Here is a 27,881-nt window from a genome sequence, read left to right on the forward strand (position 1 = left end):
TCTCAATTCGTAGTTTCCCAAGAATGGAAGTAACTTAAGACTCCATTCCTTGAAAAGTAGCACCTAATATTTTTGGTGTTTCAAACCTCTCCTTTTGTAGATGTAGAGCTTTAAGAATTTGAGGATGGATATAATGATACGTAGCCCCTTCATCAAAATGGATGAGAACATGTTGATTAGTGATCTTACCCCAAGCCATTAAAAGCTTCCTTTTCTCTAATGGAGTTTCATCCTGTTGCAAGGATTCCTTAAGTAAAACATTCGCGTGAGGTGTCTTTTGGGGCTATTTTTTTTCTTTGCCTTATTAGGACATTGACTAGCCATGTGTCCTTTTTCACCACAGAGAAACATCGTCCTTCTCTTGTATATTCTACTAACTGTTGATATGTTAGCTTTTTTTTGGATGATAAAGGTGGTATGTCTCCATCCTTATGCTTTGGTTCTTATTTATTTGACTTCTTTTGGTTAAACATCTTGGTCTTCTTCCTTTGTGGTTCTTCTTTTGAGGCTTTACCAAGCATCCTTGGCATGTGTAGTCCTTTAGCTTCTAGGGCTTCATCTTGGGTTGCTTCCAAAGTATTAGGCTTTGCCATCTTAATAGCTTGTTGTATTGTTGGATGTAATCCATGGATAATCTGTCGCATCTTCATATAGGATGGAACTTCATTAAGAGATGTAAATTTAAGAAAAATAACTACAAACTTGTTGATATATGTTTTAACGTTGTCTCCATGGCTTTGCTTTAGCTTATCCCGTTCTTGTTGCACATTGATTTTGTCCCATTTCCATCCCTTTTCTCCAACTCAAAATCGAAAAAAAACCACTAATTTCCATTAAAAATGACATTTCCATCCCTTTTCTCCAACTCAAAATCGAAAAAAAACCACTAATTTTTATTAAAAATGACATTTTACGGGTTTTAAAGAATTAATAACGGCTCTAAATCATTACGGGTTCTCCATTTTTGTAGTTACAGGCCTCAAACATAATGCAAACAAGATTCTAATAAAAATTTATCGTATACGAACAACATTTGGACCATGAAACAACAAAAATAAGCAAATTTCTTTGTAAAATTGAAGCATATCGCGTGTCTTGCATGTTGCGGGTTTTTTAATAATTATTCTAGGTAGCCCACAGATCGACCAACAACCATTCTTCAGTGCTGAATCTCTTTTCTCAGCCTCCTCTTCATCTTGAAGCAATCCGATCATAGTCGGACAAGTATTCTTCAGCCCCTCTTCTTCTTGATTTCTTGAATGCAGAAACTTCTTGTTGAACATCTCCTTAAACTCTTTCCAAGACTTGGGTTTTTTTCCCTCTTGAATAAGCCGCCGATTCAAAGCATCATCCTTTAGATGTATTTTAACCATCCTAATCTTTGATTTTTCTGTATAATATTCACCACCAAAAGCATCATCAAATTGTCTAGTAAAAGACATAGCTTTCAGAGAATCTCTCTTACCATAGAAAATGTCAAACTTGACGCTTTTCTCTCCCGGGCTTGAAGTCTCTTTTAGCTTCGTTTTCCTTTGCTAAAAGCATCTTTGGAGATTCAGCTAACATGGAAATGACCAGGTTACCGCTTCGGTGGATCATTGAATGCTAGGGGGTGTTACCTTTCATGGACTTAGTTGCATCAATAACATTGATACCTTTCATGTTGAGGTAGGCCTTTGCAGCTTTGATACCATTTGTCTTAAGAGCCTTCTCAGTAAGAAAATCTTCAAAGATCTCGCTTTAGCCCGTGCTTTAGCTCTTCTCTCCATCAAAGCTTGAATTTTTGGATCGGCTTTCAGCTCCTTGTATATTTGTATCTTTTTATAATCAGAGAAGCATTTAGATATAGAGTGATGGGAACATTTCAGTTGTTCACCAAAATTTGCCTCTTTGCCTCTTAACATGGTGAGAAAGTTAGGCCCAAAGAGCTCGTCACCCTAGAAAAGTTCTTGCAAAGAAGAAGTCCTTGCTCTGAGATCAATGTAAATGTGGAAAAGAATATGAGAATGACAATTCTTTGACCCAACCAACTTGATTAATTTTCACTATGAGAGAGAGAGAGAGAGAGAGAGAGAGAGAGAGAGAGAGTTATATTAACGTCTACGAAAGGCCAAGGTTGCCTATGAGACTAAAACGTTACATACAAAATGTTTGGGAAACTTTCCATGTCTGAGAGAGAGAGAGAGAGAGAGAGAGAGAGAGAGAGAGAGAGAGAGGAAGTATTGTTTTGAATAGGCTGGCTCAATAGCAACTCCGTAGCCGTGGGAATGACGGTTCGGTACTCGTTGCTGTGACTGAGTCTAGGGGTTGTCTTTTTTAATAAGCAAATTTGTAACTGATAGGTGCAAATAGGGTTGTGTTTATACAAGTTCGACAAAAAAAGAAGAGAGTCGACACCACATTGAGAGGGGAACTGGCCCCTTCCCCTTTACAAGAATTTATTGAAACAAACCACGGGCATTGAGTGCCTGAACCATATACAAAAGGGTTGTTTTGCTACAATTCTGAATATTAGCGTTTTTGAAACCCTAATTTTTGCAAACTCTAAGCAATAAGCTGATTTTCTCCTTTAAATTTGTAACTGATAGGTGCAAATAGGGTTGTGTTTATACAAGTTCGACAAAAAAAGAAGAGAGTCGACACCACATTGAGAGGGGAACTGGCCCCTTCCCCTTTACAAGAATTTATTGAAACAAACCACGGGCATTGAGTGTCTGAACCATATACAAAAGGGTTGTTTTGCTGCAATTCTGAATATTAGCGTTTTTGAAACCCTAATTTTTGCAAACTCTAAGCAACAAGCTGATTTTCTCCTTTAGTGCTTGGATTAGATTAAGCTAAGTAGAGTGCTTCTTGGATGAGAGATAGATAAGAGAGTACAAAGCATGTGGCTGAAATTTCAGCATGAGATCTTATTCCGAATGAAGAGACAGACCTCCAATATTTAAGTATGGGGCTTGGATACTCAAGGGTGGAAAGTAGAGGTTATAAATGATGAGTGCTTGCTGAAAATGATAAGTGTATGGACACTTGTCTCTTCAAAATGACACATGTCCTATTTTAGATGCCACATGTGACATGTCACCTTTTTAGAGAAAGAAGCTTCTAAATCTTTTACTCTTAAAAATCTCTCAAATAGTTAAGAATTTGAGATAGCTACTGAAGATGAAATTGTTCCTTGTGAAATTTCGAAGCCTTTGTCGCGAACAAAATTTCCATTTAAGGAACTTTCAAAAATAATAACCTCTTAAATTTTAGAAGTCGCCAAATTTAGATTCCAAAGAGCTTCATTATATAGGTTCACTGGTTCGTGGCTTGTTTCTTTGATCACGAGCATTTGGTTTCACTTTTTGAAACCACTTATTATATGCGTTTGTAGTCAATTTGACTATTTGAGTATAAAAGTCTTAATCTAACTATTTGAGTATAAAAGTCTTAGTCATTCTGAGCTTTTTGGTTGATTTGATCGCCCAACTAAACTTTCAATTTCTCTTGGGCATCTCGTTAATGATGACTTAAGTATAATTATAGGGTGTTTTGGCCATTGGGCATTGGCCATCCTTATATAGAAAAATGAACATTCAATCATATTTTGAAACACTCATGTAAGACAAATTGCCTTTCAAAGTATACGAGTATCTAATTAATTTGAATCATTTAGCCAATATATCTGGGTAGCAATTTATTTACAAAAGTTTGGTTACATTTTGCTCATCCTCCCAACCTTTGGTGCATCTTTGGGTTGCAGTGGTTGTCTTTTGGGAGCTTCTTGCTGTCCAAATGCCTTTGAAGATGATATCTTTTTCTTGCCCTTGCTGTCCTTTTTGGAAAAAATTCAAAAATCTCTTAAAATGTGGATCTTTAGCCAATTGAACAAAGGTATCATTTGCTGCCTTCAACCGAATTGGTTATCATATTCTTGGTCTCCTTGCTGATTATTAGCATCTTGTGGTCTAGAAGGATCTACTTCTTGGTCAACAACCACATTTTCTCATTCCATACTGTAAGCTCGTTTCAAGGTTAGGAATTAGATTTTTTCCTCATTATGTGTATTTTTAGAATGAGATGCATCATCTCATTGCTTGATCCCATCTCAATATAAGAAAACATACGTGTCGTAATTGCTCAACTGAACATAATTTCAGCACTAGAGCAAAGCTTTTGACCTTCAATTATGTGCCTTGGGCCCACCCAGTCAAGGGATTTGATGGAGTCTTGGCAATGGAACCATGAAACCATCCTTCCTTCTTGAAGAGGATGGCAATATCCAGATTTAACAATAATAACAGCAAATAAATAAATAATATAAATTGAAATGCACATTCTATCACTTTAATCTTGGACAATGTATAGCTTGTTGGTCCCAAAACTGGTGCCCCTTGTGGTATTTCTTTATCTTTAATTGCAAATGGATGGAATATAATTGAGGTTCTCTAATCTCCTTTGCTAATCCAAGTGCCACTTGCTGTCATATATGACTAGTAAGCCTTCAAACCAATTTACCCCTTGGTTTACTTGGGGATTGGCCTTCACTTTGCTCCTTGTGAGACAAATTAAATTGTAAACTTGAGATTAGTTGGTTGGCCTTTTGAATCTCTTTGAAATTCTTCAATTTTAGCTGTTGGAATTCAAGTCGTAGGCCCTCAATTTTGAGTACCCATCTTAAGGCGGCTTTAAGATCCTCACATTTGTTGCAAAAACAGAGTTTATAACAGAGATTGATCAAAATCTTTAGCCTTGATGGCTCACATGGTTGGATTTTATTAAGATAACTTGAGAAATGGCCAAAGGATGAGAGAGAATGTTGAGAAGAGAGAATTCAAATTGCGTTCGCGAAAAGATGGAGGAAATCAGTTGTTGCTACTCTGTCTAGAGCGCCTCAAAAGTTGTCTCTATTAATGGAACACCTTGAATATGATGTTGCTCGATTGTTAATGGAACACCTTGAATATGATGTTGCTCGATTGAAACCACCCTCAAATTGCTACCATTTGTTGCTGTAGTCTCTTGTAGGCATATCACCAGCTCTTGGAGGGTCTTGTGCTAGTTGGAAATGGTATGTTAACTGGTGTAGTAGCAATGGGAGTCTTCTCTTCCTCTCTCTCTTTCTCCCTCTATCTCGCAGCTTACATAAGGTTAGAATGACCCTCTCTCTCTCTTTGTCCCAGTCTGAAAAATGTTTTTTCCACTTGCATGGCAATTTTGCCAATGGAAGCCTTCTAATTCCATTTTCTAGCATTATCTAGCTTATTAAATTAATTTTTAGAATATTAATTTTGAAAATTAATTTCATAAATATTTTAATGCTTAAAAAAATTGTTCCACCAACCAATAATTAAACCGGCTAGGCCAATTTGTCTCCCAAGTATTCTTGAGTAGTTATTAGCCCTTAGATCGGCATAAATTAATTAATTAATGTCTAGTCTCTAATGACACAATTGACATTAGTGGCCAATAAATTGGTCTATGTCCAAAATTGACACTGAGTACCACTTAGTGTTAGAGATTAGTCATCCCTTGGACTAGCATTTCTCAGGCTATTATTGGTGCAGTTAGTTCTCTTGAAGGCACTCTCGGAGAGCATTACATATTTTTTCCATCAATTTGTGGATATTTCCAACAGTCACAATGTATGGGCACTTTTTTAGGTAGGCGACTATGCCATGTGGCAGGGAGGCTGGTTAGCGCAGATTGTTTTATGCATTTATGATGCTGTCTGTTGTTTGTTGATTAGGTTGGCTAGTTTTTGCTGGCTGACTACATTATTTTATGGTCTTTTATATGGGCTACTTATGTCCCATTGGCAGTGTGCCCTCACTTACTTTCAGGTGTTGGTGGGAGAGATTTAGATTGAGGAGATACATCGACAACCCTTGTATATCTACCTTCTTTATTTCAGCATTCATTGACTGTAGATTTTTGCATTCTTTTGTCTCTTTGCTCTCTCCCTTTCTCTCTCTTTTAATGTTGTCCATATGCTTTTGTATTTGTTGCATTGTGACTTGGTATCAGAGCAGCATAGAAGGGTTGATTGATTGTGGGCTGACCTGATTGGAAGGATTCTTCATGACGAAAGTTTGAATTTTCAGCCTTTGGAGGCTGTGGTGAATAGGTTGTGCCCAGAGGAGTAAAGTTGTTGTTTTTGGCAGGTCCTTGCTGTTTGTGAAGGAGAAAAGGCTATGTTTTCAGTCTTTTACTATAGATTTTGAGTTTTTCGTGGAGTGAAACTCTTTGAGGATGAGTTGAGGAAGCCCTAGCAAGCACCGACACTGTTCATCGAGTTAGAGGGGGTTGCCCTTGTTTTTTATGCAGGTCATTCCATTTACAATGTTGATTGAAAATGATGTAGAGTTTTAGGCTATTATGGACCGTAAGGTCCCCATGTTGCTGGCTCTTCCTTCATATGAAAAGCTTCATGGAAAAATTACCGCATATGGCACGTAATGATGCTTCCCATCTTGGAGTTTTATGATCTAGCGGAGCTCGTGGCCGAAGCTATAGACTTTTCTACAACCTCCAAGCTTTCTTCAAATGAGAGAGCCGAATTGATGAAGGTAAAGGCACATTAGGATAAATTGAATGCCCACATCCATTCTTTTCTCTCTCTCTCTCTTGCACTCCAGTTGTCATTGCTCATATCGAGCACTTGACTATGGCTTGGGAGATGTGACTGGAGCTTGATTAAATGTACAATTAGATGACTGTGATGAGGTGGTTGTCTCTGGAGGTCTAGATTAGGACTTTGAGTTCTAACAAGTCTTCTTCTATACAGGAGCATGTCAATAAGCTTTAGCAATTGTAGATGCAAGTCTAGAATGCAGGGAAGGTGATAATCTCGGAGCATGCGATTATAACTCTTCTCTCTTGGTTATTGCCTCGATTCAGTGTATTTTACTTCTCTTTGATTGCTGTAGGGTGGACAAAGGCTTTACGTTGGAAAAAGTTAGTTCGTATGGTTTTGGACTAGCAGGAGTAATTAATAGGGTAGAATGCTTCCAAATCGAAGGCATTGATAGGTTAGTCCTCTTAGAAGAAGGGAAAGGCCCAAAAGGAAAAGGAGGGGGATAAATCGAAGGACAAAGAAAAGGATTCCACTAGTCACATATGTGGCAAGCTAGGTCATTGGAAGAAGGGTTGCCGTGACTAGGATAAAAAGGACAAGGAGAAGTCTTCAAAGGATTCAGGATTGGTGGCTACTGTAACTAGCCTTCCTCCTCGAATAGGGTGGTAAATAACCTAATTAAGCACTATTCATAGCAATTAACAAATTTACAAAATTGCAATGCACGCTTTGCCATATAATCTTAGACATTGGACACCTTGTTGGCCCCAAAACTGTCGCCCCTTTTGGTATTTATTTAACTTAATTGAAGAAAGAAGTTGATGTACAGTGGGATTCTTCCAATCCCTTTCGGTATTCCAGCTTTCCTTGCTGTCCAAAATGATTAGCAAGTCTTCAATCTGATTTGCCCCTTGACTCGGGCAGTCAATTAATATTTATTCGCTTTGATGGAGATGGAAAATGCTCCAAATTCATTGATTTGTTGGTCCCTCCACTTGAATTTGACAAAAAACGGCTTAAGCCTTGTTGAATCCAAGTCTTGGAGCTTCCAATTTCTGCCACACTTTTTGAGGTTGTTGCTAAATCCTAATTTCTGTTGCTGTAGATCAAGGTTTACAGTAGAGAAACCTGAAATTTCTCAGCCTCTGGTGATCTCAATACTGTAATCTTTAGAGCAAGGCAGTAAAAAGGTTGGGAGATAAGAGAGAATGCTGAGGAGAGAGAAAATTTAGACTTTCTTCGCGAAGAACTGAAAAGAATATGTCATTTACTGCTGCTACGTTGTCTCAACAACTTGTAGATGCAAAGAACTGAAGAAAATCAGTCATTTATTGCTGCTGCTTGTCTCAACAGCTTGTAGATGTTGTCTTCTGCTGTTGATTGGTCTTCTCCTACCCCTGGTTGCCTCAAAAGGTCCTCCAATGGCTGCAAATTAGACCAACATCTCCTCCCTTTCTCTTGTAGGCTGAATACACTAAAATGCCTCTCTCTAGCCTCTAAAGACGTTTTTCAGTCTTGCATGGGCATTTTTTACAAGTGACAACCTTCCCAAATGGTTTTTCTAGCATTATCCATAATTAAATATTAATTTTGAGTCTTTAAATATTGAAAATTAATCTAATAATTATTTCGGTGCCTTGGCAAATAATCAGACTGGCCAATAATTAAATTGGCTAGGCAACTTCCATTCTCGAGTGTGTCTGTGCGATCTTTGATCATCAGATTGGTGCTAGGTATCATTAAACGCTACTTCTCTAGTGTCACCAATTGACACTTATGGCCAAATGAATAACCTAGGCCAACAATTGGCACTTGATACTACCAAGTACATGTGTGACATAACTTATAGCAACTCGTCTTTGACATCTCGTGATTTCCTCGAGTATCGGGCTCATAGATTTACTCTAACCCAAGTTACATCTCACATGTGCAACATTTACTTAACCATGTGGTTAAAAATTAATCCACATGTTAAGTGAGGTTTCAAAAATACATGTCCTCATGACAGTTACTCTCTCATTAGCTGCCTTCTTCCACTTGGAGGTGATTGAGGCATTGACCCCTAGGGCTTTTGATGCTACATTGACGGCCCCATATCCTCGTGAGTGGATTATTGGTAGTGGTGCCTCTTGGCACATGACTCCTTTTGTAGCGAGTGTTATCCATTTGTGGCATTTGCATGGATAGATTCTCATTGGCGATAGCTTTATGTTCCTATTTAGGGGAGGGATAACATACAACTTATTTTAGATGGGCAAGGTGGTGCTCATACTTCAAAGGTGCTTTATGTGCAAGGCTTAGGTTACCATCTGCTTTGGGTTCACAAGATTTGTGTCCTCAGCCTCTTGGTTGAGTTTGATGAGGATTCCTTTCGGATTCTCGATCATGGATTGAGATAGGTGCTTACTTTTAGTTATGAGGAGAATGGAGTCTATAAGCCAAGGCCTCCTTTTACATTTCTTGATTTCTCTTTTTCTTACCTCTCAAACACAATCCGAGCTTTGGCATGCTCGGTTTGGTCACTTAAGTTATGATTACCTTTGGAAGGCGTTTAGGGGATAGCTTGTTCTAGGCATGCTAGACATTTTGGTGAGCTAGCAGCTGTGTGTATCTTGCATTTTATGGAAAACAACATCGTGATGCCATTTCCAACAAGGCTTTGAGGCGGTCTTCAGCACCCTTGAAGCTTGTTTCTATATATCTTTGTGGACCTATGCGGATGGAGTCCCTTAAGGGGAGCTTGTATTTCATGTTGATTGTGGACGATTTTAGTAGGATGACATGGGCTTTCTTTTGCAATTGAAGTCGGAGGCTTTCTCCCACTTCAAGGATTGATTACTCTTTGAGGAGAACCGATTAGGTTGGAAACTAAAGACATTATGATTGGATAAGGGAGGAGAATTTGTTTCTAATGAGCTTGCTAGGTTTTGTGCAAATCGTGGTATCCACAAGGAGTTTGCAAACATAAACACATCTCAAGAAAATAGCATATTGGGGTGGAAGAATTGAAATGTAATCGAGATGGCTCGCACCATGATGGAGCATAGATAGACACGTTAGTGTCTCTGGGCTGAGGTTGTGGCCACTGTAATCCACATCCTTAATTGATTCGCCATTTCAGCGCTGTTGGTATGGCATGCTATGAGGCATATTTTGGGTCTAAGCTTGATGTTTCTTATTTCAGGGTTTTTGGGTGTGACGTCTATGTTCACATTTTGAAGACACAACGTGATAAATCTGAAGTGCCTTTCCAAAGATAGGTGTTTGTGGACTACAGCTCACAGTCTAGGGTTATTGATTGTATGATCTTGTTAAGGGGGATGTCTACATGAGTCCATATATTGGTTTGTGGAGGCTCCAGTCTCAGAAGGGCGGGGGGGGGGGGGGGGGGGGCGAGGAGCACCTCGTGCTTGGAGATCCAAGAGATAGTTGGGCGCTAGTAACTGTACCTTTGGAGCTTGTGGCTCATGGAGGATGCTTCATCTTTAGATGAGGATACTACTTTCCCATCAACTTTCCCGATTGAGCCCTCATCGGTGGATGTTCAAGAGACTTCAGCTGATGGAATGCGACGCGTTGGCCTTCTCCTCTTTGGGCTAGTAACTGTACCTTTGGAGCCTGTGCCTCATGGAGGATGCTTCATCTTTAGATGAGGATACTACTTCCCCATCAACTTTTCCGATTGAGCCCTCATCGGTGGATGTTCAAGAGACTTCAGCTGATGGAATGCGACTCGGTGGCCTTCTCCTCTTTGGGCTTGAGACACACTTCGTGATTTAGGGATTGAAGGAGTCTTTGAGGAGTGGCATTCATGGGATGGTCCGCGGTGGTCTCGAAGGAACCTGACACATACTACCGAGCTTGTTTGTACTAACGATTGTTTGATGACCTTTACCATACAAGATAGGGAGCCTACCTTTGTGAAGGAGACTTTGTAGTCACAGCATTGGAAGAAGGTTATGGAGTAGGAGTTGGATGCTATTGAGCGGAATGGCACTAAGTGATTGGTGTGAAACGGGTCTTTAAGACTAAATATTGTAGTGATGGTACTTTGGATAAGCACAAGGTGCGGCTCATTGGAAAGGGCTTCGCACATTGGCTAGGGGTGGATTTCCATGGCACCTTTGCACCTACAGGTTAGATGGTTACCATTAGAGCCGTTCTTGCCTTCGCTAGCCATAGGAAATGACCGCTTTATTAGCTTGATGTGAAGTCTCCCTTCTTGAATGGTGATTTGAAAAAGGAGATCTATGTTGAGTAGCCTCCTGTTGGCTTTTTCTCATAAGATCGATAGGTGTACATGTTGAAGGCCCTTCATGGCCTCAAATAGGTTCCATGTGCTTGGAATGAGAAGATAGACGCGTTTCTCCAAGGGAAGTTGGGGTATCAATGTTCCTCTTCCAATCCCCAGTTGTATGTCCACACCTTAGCTGGAGAGCATGCCTTGTTTATGCTTTATGTAGATGATCTTATTTTGATAGGTGACCATGCCCAAAAGGTCTAGGAGACTAAGGGAGCACTACATGAGGTATTTGAGATGACTGATATAGGCCTTCTCCATTTCTTTTTAGGCCATGAGATTTACTAGACTCCAAGGGGGATTTTCATCTCCGAGCAGCAGTATGTGCAAGAGCTTTTGGTCATGTTTGAGATGAAGGGATGTAAGGCCATTTCTACTCCTATGGATCCGAACCAGAAGGCTACGGCCTATGCAGATTCTCTGGTGGTAAATGCCACCCATTGTAGGTAGTTGATTGGGTCCTTGATTTGGCTTCTTAACATTTGGGTTGATTTGTGCTTTCCTGTAGGTTTGTTGGCTGGGTTCATGAGTGAATCCAAGATGATACGTTGGAAGGCTGCTATGTAGATTTGTGGTTCTTGTGGGGGTCCCTCGATCTTGGTAATCATTATCTAGTAGGTACTGGAAATTTTCCTTTGGTTCTTATGGGCTGGACGAATTGAGATTGGCCTAGAGATGTTGACCAACAAAGGTCAATGACAGGATATTGGTTTACTTGGGTAGCAAGCTGCCGCCCACTATTGCCCTTTCTTTCATAGAGGCAGAGTATTGAGCAATGTCTTCTACCACATGTGAGTTACTGTGGTTTCAAAGGTTACTAGGAGAACTTGGTTGTCTTCAAACTAGTCCGATGACACTTCATTGTGACAATGAGAGTTGCGTTCTTTGGCACGGAACCCTGTGTTTCATGTTGGATCGGAGCACATTGAGATTCAATACCATTTCATTCAAGAGAAGATCTTGGATGAGACCATTGATATGGTTAACTGCAAGATAGAGGATAATCTTGTAGACTTGTTTATGAAGGAGCTTCCTCAGGTTGTTCTCGGACAGCACTCCAGATCCTTGAGCCTTATGCCATGTCTAGGATCTGAGAGGGGATACTAGAGCTTAGTCGTCCCTTGGAAAAGCATTTCTTAAGCTACTATTGGTTCAATTAGTTCTCTTGGAGGTACTCTCGAAGGGCATTACACATTTTTTCAGTCAGCTTGTGGGCATTTCCAGCAGTCACAATGTATTGGCATTTTTTCAGGCAGGTGACTATTCCACATGGCAGGTAGGCTGGTCAGTGCAGATTATTTTATGCATTTATGATGCTATCAGCTGGTTGTTGATCAGGTTGGCCAGTTTTTGCTGGCCAACTGCATTATTTTATGGCCTTTTATATGGGCTATGTATGCCCCACTTGCAGCCTGCCCTTCGCACTTGCTTTTCAGGTATTGGTGGGAAAGATTCAACTCAAGGAGATACATCGACATCCTTGGTACATTCGGCATTCATTGATTGCAGATTTTTGTGTTCTTTTGTCTCTTTTCTCTCTCCCTTTCTCTTGCGTTCCTTGTCTTTTAGTCTTGTCCGTACGCTTCCATATTTGTTGCACTGACACTTAGTTCCTGCCAAACATAACTTATTACAACTCTTGCCTTTGGCACCGACTGATATCTTTGGGCCCTGGGTCCCACATTATGGAATACTTAACTTGCACCTCACATGTGCAAGTCACATTTCCACAAGGCATGCATGGGTAGCTTGAGCATCCATAAGGATGTGCATGATTGTACTTCAATCATTAGTCCAACAACTAAGCACATACCGTGAATTGCAAATAGATAAATAAGTGGTGGGTGCATGTGGGGAGAGGGGAGTACTTTGTTGCAAGCCTTCAAAAACAAAATAGTATGATCTGCTGGCAACTTGAAAATGTAGAGAATGATTGACGACAAATCCATCTAATTTTTCCTTCTGCTTTTGCATCTACATTTAACAATAGTGACCATTTTGTGGGTGAAGCTATCATGTCCTTGGACATATGGATGGGTGCTAGTAGCATTGATCACTGTGGTCATGAGGTGACTTAGTGCGAATGCACTAAGGGCACTTTGGGGTTAGGGCAACCAAGTCCTTTTATAGGACCCAAGGCCCTATTGAGCACATTCATTGTGTGATTACCACTCTTGGACTCTTGGACTCTTGATTTGTTGGTCAGCGCATCCGTAGATCGGGATGGCGTTGGTTGGTGGTATGGGACACCACCCTTTGGGATGCAGTCGTGACTTGGAGTGTTGCTAGCTCCCAGGCTTGGGGTGAGCTGTTTGGCTCTATGGATGGGGGATGAGTTTGATGTCAGTCCCTTTAATGGTGAGTTTGGCTTGCATCCTGTGAATGCTGGATCTTAGGGGGATGTTTCAGAAGCTACGATAGAAATCCTCTTATTTAGGATCACAAGACTATTGGTGATCATCATCCTCTTGGACCTCCTCAAAATGAATCAGTATTAAGTTCTTGGCCTCGGTGAATGCAATGACAGAGGACCAAGCCTTCTCTCATGGTTACCTTATTTAAAATCAATTCTCAGCTTTTAGTGCATTATTTACAGGCTTTCAATTGTGTTTCTTTTGGTATAGTTTTTCAACTATAAGTATACATGGTACAAAAACATTCCACTTTAGTTATAGTCTGCTCTAATGGTTACTAATTTTTGCAAGAATGTTAAGAACTTGAAGGATCATTCCTTGCTTGGACTCAATATTTGATTGCTTTTGCAGATAGATGTCCTTGAGGTGGAAGGGATTTACTATGGTAAGCTCTCTTGATGCAAACATTTCATTTTGCTTCTTTTCTTTTCAGGTAGATCGACTACACCATCTTATTATTACTCCATCCAAAGCTCTGGCATTGGCTACCATGTCCTTAATGCTCCAACTCATCATTGGAAAAGAATGATTGAATAAGATGGATAAACTTGTGTGTTTCAATATATACTGAATTTGTAGGGAAGCATGATAGTATCCTGTGCTGTAGTTCTGCAATGATGTTTGTGTCCTTAATTATACAGCTCATCGATGATTCAATAAGATGGTTAAACTTTGAGTTTCAATGAGTGTTGAGTTAGCAGGGAAGCATGACAGTATCCTGTGCTGTATTTCTGCAAGGATGCTTGTGTATAACCAAGTGCTTCCTTTTGCATCCTAGTAATGGAACATGCGAATGAATCAAGTGCCATAATCTATATAATGTGTGATAAAAAATGAAGAGAGAGAATGGAAAAATAAAAAATTGCTGCTGCAATGAGGACATCTCTAACATTCATTGTTGAAGCTTCACCTAGGAGAGAGAATGGGAAAACGTTGCTGTAAACAATAGTAAAACATCAGTTATAGTGGCAGCACACTGGTATATTCTTATTAGTGGCTGTTGTGAGAGAGCTGAAGGATGAAAGTGCTTCAATTTTAAAGAGTACAGCAAGTTAGCTGAACTCCTGCCTGCTTGAAGCACAGTTCTGTACATTTGCAGTGCTATCCGGCACATGTGGTGTACTTCCCAATAATTTTCAAAGTTTCTTGAGTAACTCCAGCTAGAAAAGGAGCTCATAGACCAATGAGCAACAAAAATTGACCAGCTGTACAAATCAAATTTACTGGTGGCACATGTATTTGCCATGAGGTATCTTGCACTATCACTGCTAGCGAACGTGGCATATTGAGTTTACAGTCATTCACCTTTACTTGACTACTGCGACTTGTGTGAATGATTTCTTTTTCTTGTAGCACCTCTCCAACCAGACATCTTTCTTATTATCATAAGCAATGGGAATTAGAACAAATAACTCATTTTTATATTTCACAAATATGACATGTCTAATTGCGTTACTTAAAGTTAAACATGGAAGTACATGGCTGAACAGCATGCCAGGAGAAAAAGAGGTGATGACACACACATGTGAGTCCCCTCAAGACTGTCTTGAAAGAATGGGGGAGAAAAGCCAAGGCTTTTTTATTTGTTGGGGGGGGGGGGGGTACTGTAACCCTACTGAGGGTTACTACCCTGATCAGACTACAGTAACTGTAGACGAGTCGCTGTTGAACTGCTCCAAGCGCCCATTGAGTGAGTGAATAATGGAAGATCAAAGCTTAGTAAGAGCAGCGTATATGGAGGGGTGCTCCCCATGGCAGAAGGTTTTCCAAATATGCCACCCCACAAGGCTTTATGACCTCCAATCATGATTTAAGGGCTAAAGAAGATGCCATTTGTGTAGACCTCTATGCCAAAAACTGCACAGTATCCAGCCTTAGTAGTGAAGATCATCTCCTACATCTCAGTCTCATAGAGCAACCGTCAACCTTTGCTAACTGCTACTAGTAGAAATGAAATGTCTAACCACCATCCATCTTACAAACATGATGTGATACAAGCCATACAAGCACATAGAATAAGCATACAGGAATGGACATCATTCTTACCTCCCAATCGTAGAGTCAATGTGATTTTTGTTAGAATGGTATGAAGCAATGGAAGCAAAGAGATAGAGCTGATAGAACTGCTGTAAACACAAAGAACTGAATGGAGGAATAAAAATACATAACATCAAAGAGAATAAACTTGGGAAATAAAGTGTACAAAGGCACGGGCTGTGGGCAACTAGCAAAGTGCACCTGGTCTCGCTCTCTTCAACAAGATGTAGTGTGCTTATATGAATAAATAATGAAGTGAAGGAGAGGGAGCCAATAAATAGGCTGAGTAAATAATGAGTATGTCAGGCAGCACTTAATATGACCATAAATTCAGGTCGGCCAGTATTAAATGCACCACCTCAAAAGTACAATGCACTTTGGCTATCAGCCTGTCAACTAAGATATGTGCAATGCTGACACCTCTTAGATCATGGGTAGTAAGTATGATAAGATCTTAAAATGATGGAAGGCACACCATAGTACATATAACAATCAATTTGGTACGACCATGGATACCCAAGCAATGGGTGATCAAGTGTCATGAGGATGTCCATTTTTAATGCTTAGCTTTGGCATTATTAAGTTGTGCACATGCAAGGTGCATATTTGAAGTGCAAAGTCAGTTTAGTGACTGTGAATACCTTAGTGACCCAAGTGATCAATGGGGACGCTTGGTATGAGTTTGGTTCTAGGCCATTAATTGGGCCATTAAATGTCCAGTGGCGACATTGGGACTAGGCATTAATTATTTAATTAATACTAGACCTAGGCCAATTAATGTGAGGGATGATTGAATGTCCAGCCGAGGTGGTTGTTCAACCCTAATTTTTGTTGTAAATTAGGATTTACAATGGAGATTAGTCAAAATCTCCACCTTCGAATGTTTGATTTTATTCGAAATTGCTGAGGAAGGATGAGAGAGAATGGTGAGGGGAGAGAATTTAAAATTGCATTACGAGAAGATGAAAGAAATCAAGTGTTGCCTTGTCTAGAGTCTAGATCGCAATGAAAACTGTCTGCATTGATGAAACACCTCTAATATGATGTTGCTTGGCTGAAATAGCCCTCAGATTGCTGTCGCCTACTACTGTAGTCTCTTTGGGCATGTCACCAACTCCTGGAAGGTCTTTAGGTTGGAAATGGCTTGTCAATTGCAGCAACAACAATGGCAGCCTTCCTTCTTTTTTTTTCGTAAAAGGTAATTGTATTAATTACGAAAAAAAGGTACAAGTTTACATGATTACAAGATACACGATGGCTCTAAGCCAACGTGTGTAAAATCTCAGTACGAAACCATGAAAGAGTTACACAAGTCGTGGCAAAGACGGAGAGGAAATTGCCATATGCCAGGGAAGTAAGTCCTCCCGAGGGAGCAAGTCCGAGTGCCGAATGAGATCTATTTGCCAATGCAAGAGACCTTTAAGCCTGGCAATGTGTCTTGGAACATTAGAGGCCGAATCAAAAAGAAAGGCATTCCGAGTGGTCCAATTGTGCCAGCATCCTGAGTATCTAAAAAAGTGGAATAAGATCTTCATATGCAACTGTGCCAGTGTGGGGTATTTTGGGCGCACAAAAACCAAATCGAAAGAGCTTAGTGAGAAACCCACCACAGCTCGCCAAACCTGTGACAAGAGCGACCATATATTCTTAGCGAGAGGGCAAGAAATAAATCGATGACAGGCCGATTCCACAGTAGTGGTGCAGAAGAAACAATTGCCGTTAGAGATTCGACGCTTGGAAAGGGTTGAGGCAAGAGGAAGACCACCAATCATCACCAAAGAAAGACCTTACATTTGAAAGGTGTCTTATTCAACCAGCCCTCCATCATAGTTGCCTTTCACCATGACCGAGATTTCCGCAATCCCCATACAGTATTAGCTTTAGCAACCAACCATTGATGATCTTTAATCAGAAGATGGTACACTTGGTTAGCTGAGGCCTTTTCCAAACTCAACCGACCTGCAAGGTCCCAGTCCTGCCAAGGACGATCCACAGCAAGGGCAGGAAAGGGTTGCCTGCTCTAGAGCACTAACAAAAGCTGTTCCCATAAATCACGGTATCCATGAGGGATTTTGAAAAGTCTCCTGGCAGTATGAAACGATATGAAGACATTACGACTGGCAAGGGTGGCATCTGCAATTGAAGTTACGCCCAAATGGGCCATGCGGTTAAGTTTTGGTTTGAGCTCATGTTTGTTTTCCCATGACAGTAATCTCGAGGCTGCCAACAATTCCAGTTGAAAAGAGGTAGTATGCAAGCGGTCCTCCTCTGGATGCTAACGCGCCTTTTGGAGCACCACTTTCCAGGAGCCGACCAAATGAACTAACAGGGATGAGAAAGGATTGGAAAACCGAGAGTCTGCATTAAGAACATGCCACCAGGAGCTCCGAATTTGTGTATTACCATGCAGAAGCCCGCGCTCCTCAAGAAAATAACGGGCTATAATTGCCCACGGGTGATGATCCACACACATGGCACGAAAAAGAGATCAACGAAGTGCCAACATATGAGTTTTGGCATCCAAAATAGCTCCACCACCCAGGCGTTTGGGGGTACATGTATGTGACCACGAAATCCACAAAATACCTGCATGCAATGAATCCTTCTTCCATAACATGAAACGAATGGGCCGAGTGAGAGTATTCAAAGTAGGAGTCCAAGGCAGCAATGGCAAGGAATTTGTGAGCATTGGCAGCATAATTGTTTGAGCCACTTTGAGGCGAACATGGAAGGGAGACGCTTGCGACTTCCAATACATAAACTTAGCTACCAGTTTCTGTGAAATCCACTCTAGTAGTTGCGTTGGCCGAACATCAACACCCAAAGGGTACCCAAGATGCTTGACAATGGAACCACGGGGAACAACTTGACCTTGCCAGCCCAATTACTGTAAATTGGACTCCGTGCAACTGAGAATGGCTGATTTGAAAGCATTGATACGAAGACCAGAAGCATGACCAAAGAGCGTCCAAACATCCAATGCCTTACGAGGGTTGTCCTTGTCCGCATGCAAAATCATAAAGCTATCATCAGCCAAAGATTGGCTAATGAAGTGCTGTCCCAAAGGAAGAGACAATCCGGCCAGCTGAGTAGAAGCTGCCATTGATGATAACATCGAAAGAACCGGATGAGTCGCCAGGGCAAAGAAGAGAGGACTCAAAGGGCAACCCTGTCTCACAGAGCGTACAAGGACAAATGGCTCTGTAACACCACCATTTAGCATAACTCACGAAGAAGCCATAGCACTAATGGTGTAGATCAAGCGGGACATCCGAGTACCAAAATCCATAGTAGACATAAGTTTTGCAATGAAAGACCAGTCTAAATAGTCAAAAGCCTTTTCCAGATCCAATTGAATCAATACCACTTCCTGACTAGAGTGCCTTGTATAGTCAATAGCCATTTGCACATTTAAGATATTATGCAGAATGTTGCGGCTCTTAATGAAACCATATTGAAGAGGATGCATGATAGCTGGAAGATGCTTATGGAGTCAATTCGCCACAGCACTTTGGAAAAGATTTTATACATCGAACTCATCAAAGAAATTGGTCTCCAATGTTGCAATATTGACGGCGAAGGAACCTTTGGAAGCAGTTTGATAAGACCTTCTTTCCATGAGGAAGGCATGAACCCTATTTCCCAAACCTGCTGAAACATAGTCGTCAATGGCTTCACCAGTTGGGTAGCAGAACTCTCAAAGAATTCATTGGTGAGACCATCCCAACCGGGACTTTTATCCTTAGGCAGGCGTAACAAAACATCCATAACCTCCTCCTCACAAATATCTGCCTCCAAAGTAGTTTGCATATGAAGTGGAACTTGATGGCGGACCAAATCATAGAAAACTGAGCGTGCATGTGTAACCTGGTCAGAAGGTGACGGAGAAGAACCAAGAAGATCTAGAAAATAATTCCTGCACATATTGACAATGGTCTGAGGATCAATGACCATTCGACCTTCTGAATCCTGGAGTCTAGTCATATTTTCTCGAGCAGGAGAAACATGCAGAGCGCAAAAGAACTTATGAGTCTGACAAGCAGTATCTTGCAAATTCTTAGTCAAATTTTGCAATTTGGCCAGTTGATAAGATTTCAACTGAAACTCTTTAATAAGATCAGCCAAACGCATCGCCAGTGATAGTAGAAATTCATTATCTGGGGTGTCCACCAGCAGAGAACGAACCAAAGCCAGTAAGTCCTCTACTATGTGTCGACGCTGCCGACAAAGAGAGGCATGATGGATTCCATACTGCCAAGCAACCCGCTACACATTAGAGAGCAATCGTTCAAAGAAAGCTGTGCCCTCAGAGGCAAAGTCCAATAAAAATCTATCGATTAATTGCTGCATATAGTCCTGAAAGATTGAATGCTTCAAATAAGATGAGTTGAAACGTAAAGGGAGTCTATCCAACAATTGCATAAAAGGTGCAATGGGTTGTACAAGTATCTCAAGCTGGAGAGGGAAATGGTCCGACAAGGCATATTGCTGCAAGACTTTCATTTTCAGCATCTTAAGAAGAAAATCATCATCCTGCATGATGTACATTCGGTCCAACCGCGATCATGTAGTTGCATATTGCGCCGAATGGAAAGTAAACCCTGTAGAAGAAGGGTGTAGCCAAGACCATAGATCTTGCTTAAGTACCGCAAGAACAAAGGCATTCCACACCCGATTTTCCGGAGCATCCATCACCGAATGCCCTGAAGTGGACTGTGAAGAATCAACACACATATTAAAATCCCCCATAAAAAAACCCCTTCTGCCAAGTGACAAGGAGGTCTGCAAAGTATTCCAAAGATCCCGGTGGGATAAAGGGTCATTCGGAGCATAGAGGCCGAGCAACCATAAGATCTCTCCTTCAAATAAAACTTCAATTACCACAAAGCGGCCATGTACATCATTTTTAATCAGAACAGGTTGATATTTCTCATGTACAATCATAAGCACACCAGAATAATGCATGGCATGTGTCCCTGCATAAAACAAGCGAAACCCATGGCAATCCACAACTTTTCCGGCAGCCTTCCCTCTCTCTCTCTCTCTCTCTCTCTCTCTCTTTCACTTTCGACTTGCACAAGGCTGGAATGACCCTCTCTCTCTTTTCTCCCCACTTCAAAAACGTTTTTTCTACTTGCATGGGCAAGTTTTGCCAAGTGCTAGCCTTCCAAAATTTTTTTAGCATTATCCAGCTTTATTTAATTAAATTTCAGAATATTAATTTTGAAATTGAAAATTTAATTTAATAATTTTTAATGGCTTAGATAATTAATTTGGCTGGCCATTGGCCAACAATTAAATTGGCTAGGCCAATCACCCAAATGATCTTGAGCACTCATTAGCATGGAATTTGCAATGTTAATCATGTAGTGTCACCACTGACACTAATGGCTAATTAAATGTTCTAGGCAAAGTTTTGATACTGAGTATTACCTAGTACATGTCAGACATAACTTATTACAACTTTTGCCAATGTCACCATTGATCGTCGGGGTTACTAAGGTCTCACTGTCACTTAATTGACTTGCATTTCACGCGCATCTCATATGTGTACAACTTAATAATGCCAGAGCTATGTCTTAAAATTACATGTTCTCGTGACACACAAATGAGGCTTTCATCATGGCACTTCAAGTTAGATAATTAGGGCCTTTAAGCTTGTCATCAATTGAGGAATATAGAGGAGCCAATAATAGATGATTTGTGGAGAAGATAGGTGTTGAGCTAAAACATGCTTTACAACTGATTAGGATCTTTAAACAGTCCCAAACATGCTTAATTAATGAAAAACATGAATTTGGTGCATGGTTTGAGATAGTTTCGGGGCTCAATTAAGTTAAGTAGAGTAGAGGTCCAAAGCTTTGCGTAATGGGGAGGTAGCACTTCCATTCCTCTTGTTATGGACAGCTCTAGTGTATAGTGAATCTTGGATGTACTCAACATGCATCCAAGGTACTTTGTTGATAGTATGAAGCTCTAAAACTATAGACGATTGCTCTTGATGGATGGCGATAGGTTGGGCGATTGCAGATAGGCCTCCTCCATTGATGGTGGTGTCCCCTAGTCAAGATAGCAGGAGAGTTGATGATGGCAATAGGCTGAGAACTAGGTGATAGAGGCTCCACATGGGGTATGTGCAACAATGGGAGGACAGGTGGATGATGGTTGCATGTGGCATTGACAAAGTGGGATAAAGGGATGCCCGCAATTGACTCTAATTGTAGATGGTTTTGATGCGTTTGTACTCTTGCTCAAAAGTAAAGCCATTTATTTTTGGTAATTAGCATCATTTACTTTTTGGGGTTGTTTCAAGGAAAATAAAATATGAATTAATAAATTGTAATTTGGAATAGTGCTAACCCTAACTTTAGTGGCTGAATGCCCCCTCTCATGCTCAAAGGGATTTCAAAACAGAGAAAGAGACACTTCTCCACTAACCTTTGTAAAGGTTTCGTCCAAATGAAACCAAGGCATTGAACCAAAGAGTGCCTTGATGGGTTGTCGAAGGGCTTACCATGATCTCTTGAAGGGCCTACCATGATCTTAGAGGCAATAAGTATCTTCTTTCAAATGGCCTAATTTAATGGATTTTACAGTTTCTTTTCTTTTCTTGACAATATATGAACAACAAGATATTAGGATTTTATTCTCCATGAAAGAAACTGTTGCAAGGCAAGGGCGGGGCTAATGAAGTACATACAAGGTAAATGATAAGGGAGATGAGGGTTTGTGGTGGAAATTGCCATGATGTGACTGGCATAGTGAGACATTCACAAGTTTTTCCTCCATTACAAGAGCTCCGTTTCACATTAACACAATGTTGATGCATGAGAGATGCCAGGGGTAATGCAAAGTATCATGCTAAATAGGATGAGATGCAAAGCACATTGGGACCACTTGAGCAGTGCCCTCATGGGGGAATTGTTCATTTGCCCAGTGCCCTTTCACTAGTATGATCATTAACATCGAATATAGATAAGAATAGGAATACATATGAATAAATGAAGAAGGGGAATCAAATTTTTGTTATCACCAAGATAATTGGATGCCGCCATTTTTGTCAAGATCCTCTTGAAATGTCTTCAATGGTAGTTGCGGTTAACTGTAGAAGCTTGACTTGTCACAACAACCAAGAATGTACCTCCAGTTACTTGTCACAATTGTTGACACCATGTATGTAACTAGAAAATAGCCTATTACTAACCTGTGACAAGTGCTGACACCATGTTTGTAACTAGAAAATGGCCTACTAGTTGGATCTAACTATAGCTCTAATACCAATCTAATGGAAGGATCCTAACTTAACCTAACTTAGCTTAAATCTAAATAGAAAATTGAATTATAAGTAAATTGACTATTAGAAATGGTAGGAAGCCATAGCCTAATTGTGCTAAGCTAAGAAAAATGAACAAGAAAACCAAGTTTTGATTGGTGAAAATGATCCAATGATATTCACAATAGCATTCTCTCAGCTACTTATAGTTCTTCTCCAACCTTGCCAGTTACAGTTATTCTCCCCTCATTTACAAGGCATTCATCTAGCTTTAATATAAAGGTTTAAGGTCTATGGATCAATTTCCTATATTACAACACCGGACAAGGGTCACCAAAGAGCGATAGAGGCTGCCCTGGGCAAAGGGTTGCCTCGGACATGCAGTGAATAGGTCACGACAAAACAAAATAGGTCTTTACCAATCAATAGGTCGTGATGGGATGGGTGTTGTCATATAGTCACCTCTTTTGGGGTGGCCTCATAGTGCCGATTGGCCCAATGGAGGGTACGAAAGGTTCTGCAGACAATCGGCGAACATGCAATGTCCGTAGGTTTGGCTGGCTTAGTGGAGGGCACAAAGGCTCAACAGATGGCTGGGTAGGTTAGAGTTAGAATAGAGGACCATGCGAATGTGATAGTAAGAAAACAACCAAATACTTGCGGAGTCTAGTTTAATGGAAGAGCTAGTGCATTAACTGGTTTAGGGTTTGGGGATCGAGTACTAATTGCTTTTGCATTAATGGATTCAAGGTGAGGGGATCGAGTATCGAGCGCTTTTGCATTAATAGGAGTTATTTCCAAACGATTAAAGCATTTTTTAAAGTGTCCCTCCCACAGGTTGTTGCAATGAAAGTATTTTTAATGATGCAAACAACAATTTGTATTAAATGGCAGCTATGGGGACGCCTCTCTCCATCGTGTGAATATTGATGACTTTTGCTTCTACATCCTGTATGAGTACGGTGAGATGTGTAATTGTTATGGCTGCAAAAATTCATGCATATTTGGCCAACAAAGGGTTTAGAAATAGTCCAATTGCTCCCACTCTATACATTAAGAATGAACTGGGGGGAAACTTGCTGATTATCATTCTTTATGTAGATGACATGCTACTTATTGGACCTTTTGAAGCAAAAATTGTAGGCTTCAAGGCTGAATTAAAACATGCATTTGTTATGTCAGATATGGGCTGTCTACACTATTATTTGGGGATTTAGTTCACCCAAAATCAGCATGATATCATTGTCACAGTCACAATATGTGTATAAGTTGTTACATAGGTTTAATATGCAAGATTGCAAACCTATATGCACTCCTATGGAGCTAGGCTTAAAGCTGTCTATGCATGATGGTGAAGAGAGATTTGATGTTGCAATTTACAACGAGGCTACTATCTTATTTATTTGCAACACACGCCTTGACATTCAGTATGTGGTATCTCAAGTGAGCAGGTATATGCATAGCCCATGGAGTATACATTGGCAAGCTGTTAAGCGGATCTCTAGATACTTGCAAGGTATTGAGTCACATGTATTATTATTTCCCAGGGGGGAGACTTGCAATTACAAGCTTATAATGATTTAGATTGGGCTGGTGATGCAGACACTAAGTAGTCTAGTAGTGGACATTGTTTCTTTTTGGGCAGTTCATGCCTTTCATGGCTAAGCAAGAATAGCCTACAATGGCTACCTCGTCTTGTGAGGCTGAGTATAGGGCAGCCTTTACGGCAACAATGGCATGTGTATGGTTGCGTAGATTGTTGGCTGATCTACATTTACCATTGAAGGGTCCTACACCCATTTTTTTTGACAGTTAGAGTGCTATTGGAGTGGCACGAAATCTTGTGTATCATACTCGCACGAAACATATTGAGTTGCATTACCATTATGCCAAAGAGAGATGCTATGTAGGAGAGATCAGCTTGCTGTATGTTCCTAGTGAGAAGTTTGAGGCTTTTCACAAGTCCTTAAACTTGCTACCGTTTAATGATTGATCATTCTTGTACTTTACCACATTGGCACTATAGGGGGTTGTTAGAATTTGCCAATTCTATGGGCAGTGTCTAATGTTTTAGTCTTTAGTTCATTTCCACTCCTTAGTGTGAACACAACTAAAGTTATAAGTTGTGTCACCACTCTTAGAGTTAGAGTTAGAGTCAGTTAACTCTAGTTGAGTCAGAGCTAGGTCTATCTTAGACCTATCTTGTACCTTTCATTCTTATTCTTTTAGTTTAGTAAGTACACTCTATCGGGGGCAATTAAGCTTCTTCTTGGAATCCTTTGAATCATCCTTTTTGTCCTTCTTTTTCTCGGCCTTGGGCTTCTCCTTGTTCTTCCTTCCCCTTGAATTGGTTGTAAAAGCCTTCATGGAGCCGGATCCATTGACGCCTATATTTTTGAGTCATTTGCTATGCTCCAAGACTTGCGGGGCAAGGTCCTTCCAATTAAGAGTATCTCGGGTTCTCAAAGCTAGAAGACTGGTATAGAATACATCAAATTGTGAGAGTGGGTAATGGAAAGAGGAAAGTGAATATGGAGAGGAGACAAAGAGAGAATGTAGGTGAGAGAAGGAACAATGTGATTGCAATGGTTGAAGGTACAAGGTTGCAATAGTCAGCCCCAACACACAGCTCATGTGTCAGTGTGGGTGCCAAATGCTAGCAGGGGGATGAGAGAATGAGGGCTGGCTGATCACGGAGGATCAATGATGGATAATGAGAATGGGAGAGTAGGCCGCCTATATATAGGCAATTTGGGGCCACACTGATTATAAAGTGGCTAGGCCTAGAATAAGATGCCTAGGACAAGAAATGCACTAATGTGCCCTCCATTTAAAGTGCCTAGAGCACATAAAATGACATAAAATAAAATGTCAGAGCTCCTAATGTTCTCGTTTGAGAGGCTCACAGGCAAGAGATGATCATAGGAGACAGAATGATAGCTAGCACCCCCTCTTAGATCTTGGATGTGGTGAAAGGAGAAAGAACATGCGGGTCTAAGGGCGGTAGGAAGAGTATCAATGTCGATTAAGTCTATTGATGAAGAAAGCCAACCAAGGAGCAAGACCTCCTCTCTATAGAAAAATCTGATCAAATGGAAGGCCGCTAAAGGGCAAGGGAAATGAAGAGGCCTTGAACAGATCACTCTTGAAAATGCCAGTTAGGGAGGAGTGAGCCAAGCCTCTAACCCAACTAGGAGGCAATAGTGAGGAACTATTGAAGGCATTATAAGTTGCATAGAAACAACAAGGTCCAAGGGCGAAGCGGCAAGGGATAGTGTCTTGATGAGGAAGAAAAGAGGTAGTTGCATAAACAAAAGGCCCAAGGTAGACTGGAAGCCTTAAAGAAACTTCTCACAATCTTGGGAAGCCCTTTTTGAAACACAAAGGGCCAAGAAATCCATAGCCCCATCATTGGTATTGTTTCCCTTTGAAAAGGATGGGAGGTATGGGAGAACCACCAAAGGAGAGGGTGGGGGATGGGAAGCGACTTTTGGGATAAAGGGTGTACAATTAGGAATGGATGCAACTATAGAAAGCTGCCCTGAAGGGCCTTGCCCAAGGGAAGGGAAATGGAGCATAGGTAGCTCCCTCTCTTGCCAACCTGTCACAAAAGTGGCTTGTGTAGAATAATCATTAACAAAGACTGCCAGCTCAGTGAAGACAACGTAGGTTCCAAGTCTAGGAAGGCCATGAATTGAGAGAAGATTGAAGCCCAAGTTTGGAATATGTAGGGTCTCAGAAACAGAGCTTAATAGACGGTCAGAGACAATAGAGGCAAAGGTGTCAATACCACTAACAGGCATTGAAGCGATGTCATTAGCAGTGACGATATCCTCTAATGGATGGAGATCTTGCAACAAATCACCTTGGGGAGTTAGTGTTGAAGCTTAGCTGTACTATGGAGAAGTTCGAGGAGTGAGCATGAGTGTGATGGCTGAAGAGAGAGAGAGAGCAAAGTGAAAGTACTATTCCATATGAGTACCAACACATTGAATAAAATGTATTTATACTTAGGGCATGTAAGGGTGCATTCACATGTACAACTAAATAATGTGCGTGTACTTTACACGGAGGTCAAATGAGCCTTTATCCCAAAACAACTTCCCACTTAAAGGTCCGAAGCGAACCTCTAACCAACACCACTAGTCGTATGTAATGCTCATGTTGAGCTTTGCTTAGATTTTTAGTGAGAACATTTGTAGGATTGTCTTGTGTTTTGATCTTGGTCAATGTGATTTGACCATCTTCCAGAATCTGTCTGATAAAGTGATATTGCACATCTATATGCTTTGTCCGTGAATGATACATGGCATTCTTAGCCAGATACATAACACTCTGGCTATTAGATCTCAAAACTGTAGTACCCATAGACATGCCGAGATCCTCTGCAAGTCTGCTCAACCATATAGCTTCCTTAGAAGCGTAAGTAGCTGATATGTATTCAGCTTTAGTGGTACTGAGTGCAACGATGTTCTGCAACTTGGAACACCAAGAAACAGCCCCACCAATAACCTTAAAGATATACCCGCTGGTGGATCTACGAGTATCCAAGTCACCTGCCATGTCTGCATCACAATAACCGTGCAAATTAAGTGCATCTTGCCCATAGCAAATACACTTTCTTTGTGTATCCTTTAGGTATCGAAGAATACACTTGACAACCTTCCAATGTGTTTTGCCAGGATTTGACATAAACCTGCTAACAACTCCCACTGCATGAGCAATGTCTGGACGATGTCATGCCATTAGCGGACACGGTGTAAAAAACTCTGGAGTGCATCATCATTCGACTTTCTTATTGATCAAGAGAGTCAATGACATCTGAGTCATTAGTGCTAGTGTGAGTGGTATGGATGGTCAAAAAATACTAGATTTTGAACTAGCACTAATGACTTCTGAGTAGTGTCAGACAAAGGATTTCAGGTTTTGTCAATATATATTGATTCAATTCATTGTGCTTTGTCTTTATCATGTTTACCTCTTGTCTATTCTTTTTCTTCTCTTTCATCTCTTATCTCTACTTTCTTCTATCTCTAATTCTTGGTGGATTTGACCTTTCAACTAAAATTCCTTCGACATTGGTGAACCCGATGTGAAAGGTCGTCAAAAGGAAATACAAGATGGGGGAACCTTCGAACACAATTTTCAATGATGTTTTGCAGCAGTTAGTGCAGAATATGAATATGCTTATGTAGGTACAACAACAACAGGTGATGCATGCTTCTGCTAAAACAGAAACTGTTGTGATGAATGCTTTGCAAGCAATTGAGTGTGAGATGAAGTTGTTCAATGGCA

The 27,881-nt window shown here is 40.7% G+C and overlaps 1 protein-coding gene across 3 annotated transcripts in view; it reads left to right on the forward strand.

The window, feature by feature from the left end:
- SRX (sulfiredoxin) overlaps positions 1 to 27,881 on the forward strand; it is a 40,314-nt gene that overhangs the window by 5,755 nt on the left and 6,678 nt on the right. For all 3 annotated transcript variants that reach the window (XM_087683054.1, XM_087683053.1, XM_087683055.1), the window contains exon 3: positions 13,628 to 13,661. In XM_087683054.1, the coding sequence (XP_087539180.1) occupies positions 13,628 to 13,661 (34 nt within the window). The remainder of the gene's footprint in view (positions 1 to 13,627; positions 13,662 to 27,881) is intronic.

Source organism: Lygodium microphyllum, chromosome 8 (genome assembly GCF_053477565.2).
Source record: "Lygodium microphyllum isolate KBCC chromosome 8, Lygodium_microphyllum_v1.1.10, whole genome shotgun sequence".
NCBI classification, from domain to species: domain Eukaryota; kingdom Viridiplantae; phylum Streptophyta; class Polypodiopsida; order Schizaeales; family Lygodiaceae; genus Lygodium; species Lygodium microphyllum.